Below are 5,000 nucleotides of genomic sequence, written 5' to 3'. Positions count from 1 at the left end.
CATCCTGGTACGCGTCTTTTTGAAAAGAGAAGCAGTTGAGTCATATGAGGTGTCTGACACTTGCAGACGGAAGACTGCAGACGGCAGATTAACCCTTACTGGTGGTTATTAAAAGCTAGCCGTTTTAAAAGTGGGTGATAAGACTAAAATACTGTTTACCAGAATTATTTGAAATGGTTGCTTAGACTTAAATACTGTTTATCAGCGCTATTTGTAGGCATACTGCAGTTGTCATACACCTAGTCTATTTTCGTTAGCCGTGGAAATGAGTTCATTCTCGGCTGGAGGGTGACCCAATGCCCCTACGATTGAAATATTTTCTTTAATAACTCTTGACACTAGTTTCAAATGAACCTTAAAAGGATACTCGTAGAAGTGAACCCCGAAAGGTAAGCTCGCTTACTTGACGCAAACTCGATGATTGAACACAGGGGTAACCCTGCTTTACCCGGAGCTTCCATCTGTATCGTTAGCTTGAGTCAACCCTTTCCCGTAACTTTCTGTTGTTATAACTACTATATTTTGACGTCTGTGATGAGAACATGCGTGAAGTGGTTCACAAACGTCACATACGTATGGGACGTAATAAATGGCTGAGGTCTCTTATGATTAGCTATTGTGCAAACACCCACTAAAGCCCCTCTGCGAGGTGCTTCTAAAAATAGAAAGTTACGGGAAAGCGTTGGCTCAGAGGGTTAAATATAACAAACTTTGTGAGAAATTAAAAACTTTCATTTCCAAAAACAGCCATGTAATACAAGAAACTTAATCAAGTAGAAGAGATAAAAAATATATTTGAACTTGAAAACTTTTCGTTCTTTAAAACTGCTACAGGAGAAAAACTCTACACTATGATCTTCATGCTTAAAAAGGGGTAGTTTCAGAAAACTAAAGAAATCCCATGCAAAATGAAAGACTGGCCATGGTTACATGAGGCAAATCTAAACAACCCGAACGCAAAGAAAAGCCGATTGCGATATGATCAAGCTCGATCGAAAACGGGTTGCGAATCAGTTCAGGGGTAGAGCGCAACCGAGCAAGGGGGTTTCAAGTCCAGCAATAGACCTCTATCCAACCCCCTCATGTCCTGTCAACAAATAAAAAAGAAAAGAACAGAAAAAGTGCCGACCAGAGTGATGACCCAGGAGAAAAAATCAATATTAAAACCGCGGAGAGACTGGCGCGACCAAAATTGCGAAGTTGATTAAGCATAAATGAAAATAACACTTATTAGAAACACTTTTATCAGGTGTATCCTATGACTTCTGAAGTAAAACGACAACTTTGGTTACTTACATGGAATAAAAAGCTGGTAAAAATCTTTCTTCACTCCATAACTTTGCAAAGTCAACCGTAAACGTCAACTTTGCTTACGACAAAATAACTCAAATACGACCCAAACTGTACACGTGGCCTGGGCACGAGATACGAGAACGAGTGGGCTGGAACTAGTTGTAGTGTTTGTTCCTATTTTATGAATACCTTATTTGTTAGATAATCTGTAAACCTGTAATCATTGGTTCGCACAGTCACCCTAATCCACGGTCACGTGATTATATCATTATATCATTGTAAATAGATTAGTTTAATTGAGTTCTAATAAAGCAGTTGTGTAGAAGCCTCGTCCCATTTCTTTGCATACTCGACAGTAGTACTCCGAACCCCAAATACACAACAACTGGCGACGAGGATGGCACTCTTGGACGATAGAATCCTGTATTCCCGGTTCAGAAGACTGGAACGCGTACTGCGAGCGTTTCGATCAATACGTGATCGAAAACGACATAAAAGATGAAAAGAGGATGGTGGCTACATTTTTTACGTCGATAGGCAGCAAGACCTACAACGTTTCGAGATACTTGCTAGCCCCAGCAAAGCCATCCAAAGCAAAGTTGGCAGACCACGAGCCTAAACCGATTGTGATCGCCGAACGATTCCGCTTCCACAAGGTGTGGCAGCGTTCAGCGCACCTTTAAAAAAATGTTCAGAACATTGTGCCTTTGGCACATTCTAAGACGAAACCCTAAGCACATCCAGAAAAGACTTTGGTGGGAAAAAAAGCTGACGTGGAAAACTGCTGTGGAAATAGCTCTGGCAAGGGAAGTTGCTGATAAGAAAGCCAACAACTTCAGAAATTCGCCCGCAAGTGGTGGTATACATTTTGTAAAACCACCGCATCTGCCGAAAGGGGCCGAGCCAAAAGGGCCGTGTTTCCGTTGTGGCAAAGACCACATCCCACAAATATGTCGATTCAAAGACGAATTGTGTCGGAGCTGTAAATAAAAAGGGCACATCGCCAAAGTTTGCAATAAGCAAGCACCCACCTCATTAGGTGTGCACACAAATGGATCATGTTTTGGACAGAATTGGGGAAGACAATCAGCCCGTTACGTGGGAAACGATGCCTCTCCGCAGGAACATGAAGACGACTTCAAGTTGTTCCAAATCCACCAAGAAAACCCTGAGTCATCCATCATGGTTCCCATCAAGGTGAATGGTGAAGAATTTCAATGGAGTTGGACACAGGCATGTCCTTGTGTCCGAGGAGGCCTGGAAGAAAAAGTTATCGAAAATTCCACTGGAGGAATCTCAAATGAAATTAAGAACCTACACTGGAGAAGCCCTAGAAATTGTCGGACAAGCATAGGCGAACGTAACCTAAGTCATAAGAGGAGGGGAAGCGGGCCTGTTGGGAAGAGACTGGCTTAAGAACATTAACTCTTTTTTCTGCTTTCCCAACCGCGAGAAAGCCGCTCCAAAATCAGCCATCGCCAAAAAATGTTCTTTTTTTTTCTCAAAAAATATTTAAAGTTATGGGGAAAGCAATACATCATTTTAAAGCTAGGAAAATAAGCTCTCCAAAAGCATATAACTTATTTACAGAGAATGAAACATTTTATAAAAACGAAAGTTCAAAGAAAATATTTAAGAAAAATAACACTAAAAGCAGTCTCCCAGACAAAATTTGGTCATTTTAACGTGGATTACGAATTTTGGATGCAAAACTAAAATCTTCCTCAATTTATCTGCTTTCTTGGACATAAATGTGACCAAAAACTGAGCAGGCAAGAATATTTTCAGTATTTTGTAGTAATCCGATTAGCGATAATGCGTAACAAAATAATCCGATCTCCGAGAAAGTGTTAAATTTGCGACCCGTTGCCAACGGCAACGAGACAGATCGCATTACGAATAATTAACCTCTGTTTGCCAAAAACCACCCAAATAACCGTTTTTTCGACGGAAAATTCATCCCAGAGGATAAAACAATTCACTGGACATGTAATCAAGGTAAGTATGTTCGAGCGAAAGCAAAAACAAGCGAATATTTTGAGGGAAAACACAATTCTGTGAGATCGCAATAACATGTGGCGAAGTCATGCAATTGCATCGCTTCGAAAATATTCTTACCTTTTCAGCGATTTTAACGCTTGAAACTCCATCCAGTGAACCACAATCCTTTTCTTTATCATTTTCGAAGCCTGTAGTGTACTTTTTGGGCCTAAACACTTTAGTAAAACCGCTCCGCGGTCGGTTGAAAATTTCGCCATCGCACGGCTTCAAATTGCCTGAAGTAGAATGCCAGTCATGTAGGCGTCCTGAAATCTAGAAAGCCGAGATTTGCAGGGAAGCTGGGGCGTTTTGTTCCAGCTATTCCCATATCCTTTCAATGCTACATTATCATGCAAATACAATACACATGAAATCTTAATCTCGGGAGACTTGAAGAGTTAGCTGATTAGGTCTATTTTATTAAAGTGCAGTTTTATTTTAAGATTTTACTTTAAGTGTGCTGCTTCGAGTCAAGAAATCCCCTTCTTCTCCTTAGCTTTTTCTTTTGTCGATCTGTCCGTCGGTCAGTCTGGCCCTCCTTCTCTCCATTCATCCACTCCTTCATTCATCCATCTATCCATGCATCCACCAATTAATCAATCAATCAATCAATCAATCCATCCATCAAACCATCAATCAATCAATCAATCAATCAATCAATCAATCAATCAATCAATTCACGAATCAATCAGTCAATCAATCAATCCATCAATTCTTCAAATGCCATGACATCCGGCCGTCATGGACACTGTTTCTGCTTGAAGCAGCTATTCGCTTCTAGGAACATCCACTGTATTTTTCAAATATAGACCTCAATGGAATCTTAACTCTTAATTTCTTTCAACTTCTAGAAGCACAGGGTCAAGCCAATTATTCAACTGGTGCTGAAAACTTATTTGGTGGACCAAAAATATGATCCCAAATATGGCAAGAAGATCTCAGTCCAGATGAGTGAAGAGATCAAGGAGCAAGTCAAAAAGATTTGTTATCACCGATCCAAAATCGCTTGTCAAGTTATTGTCGAGATTTTCGTCAACAAGACGTCAAAATTGTGACCCGGAGCGCTTGGGACTCAGCGTTTTATCTTTTTGCGCAGTAAGAGTTCAGAAATTACCATTTATATGCAGTTGGGATTGTTTTCGAAATTTACCGTGAATCAGGGCTGTTGTTCGCCCCCAGTCATGGGCTGCTAGTAGCAGCAAACATTTTATGATTGTCAACTTGGTTGCAATGTGAACTGTAACCCTGATCTGCTGAAATCTTACAAATCGACCAAAGGGAGATGGCGTGGTCCAGTGGTTGGGGCGTTGGGTTGCATGCGGTTACTCAAGGTTTAAATTCCGTTCTAATCTCTGGGTTGGTTTTGTTTACGGTTCTCCCGGATTTAACTCTGCCACATTTTGTGAATAGCTAACTGGTTGCCTCCTGCCAGTTGGGATTCTCAATTATGTTCTTTCAGGGTATTAAATGTGGGATGCCCGTGAACTAGCTTGATAGCGAAGTGCCCTTCTACTATAGAGCGTTTTCACTCACGTGACCAGCAGCCATATTGGATTAGTAAAAAAAAAAAAAAAAAAAAAGTATTTGCATAAAAATAGAGTTCAATTCCTGGAGGATTAGTTTGGTACACCATCATGGCCGCTATTTCTTTGTTTTGGAATACCAAC

The 5,000-nt window shown here is 40.7% G+C and overlaps 1 protein-coding gene across 2 annotated transcripts in view; it reads left to right on the top strand.

Moving 5' to 3' along the window:
- Window positions 1–4,855, top strand: part of LOC138050653 (tachykinin-like peptides receptor 86C) — a 17,910-nt gene extending 13,055 nt beyond the window's left edge. Inside the window, exons 1-2 of one of the 2 annotated variants that reach the window (XR_011132660.1) lie at window positions 3,190–3,291; window positions 4,185–4,855. Coding sequence is in view for 1 of the 2 variants with exons in the window: in XM_068896955.1 (XP_068753056.1) it covers window positions 4,185–4,388 (204 nt within the window). In the remaining variant the exon portion in view is untranslated. Of the gene's footprint in view, window positions 1–3,189; window positions 3,292–4,184 lie in introns of those variants that run through there. The other variant, XM_068896955.1, reaches the window with a different exon arrangement.
- Window positions 4,856–5,000: the final 145 nt, after the last annotated feature.

Source organism: Montipora capricornis, chromosome 6, assembly GCF_036669925.1.
Source record: "Montipora capricornis isolate CH-2021 chromosome 6, ASM3666992v2, whole genome shotgun sequence".
NCBI classification, from domain to species: domain Eukaryota; kingdom Metazoa; phylum Cnidaria; class Anthozoa; order Scleractinia; family Acroporidae; genus Montipora; species Montipora capricornis.
The sequence above is the reverse complement of the archived record's forward strand: the minus strand, read 5'-3'. Positions and strand labels throughout refer to the sequence as shown.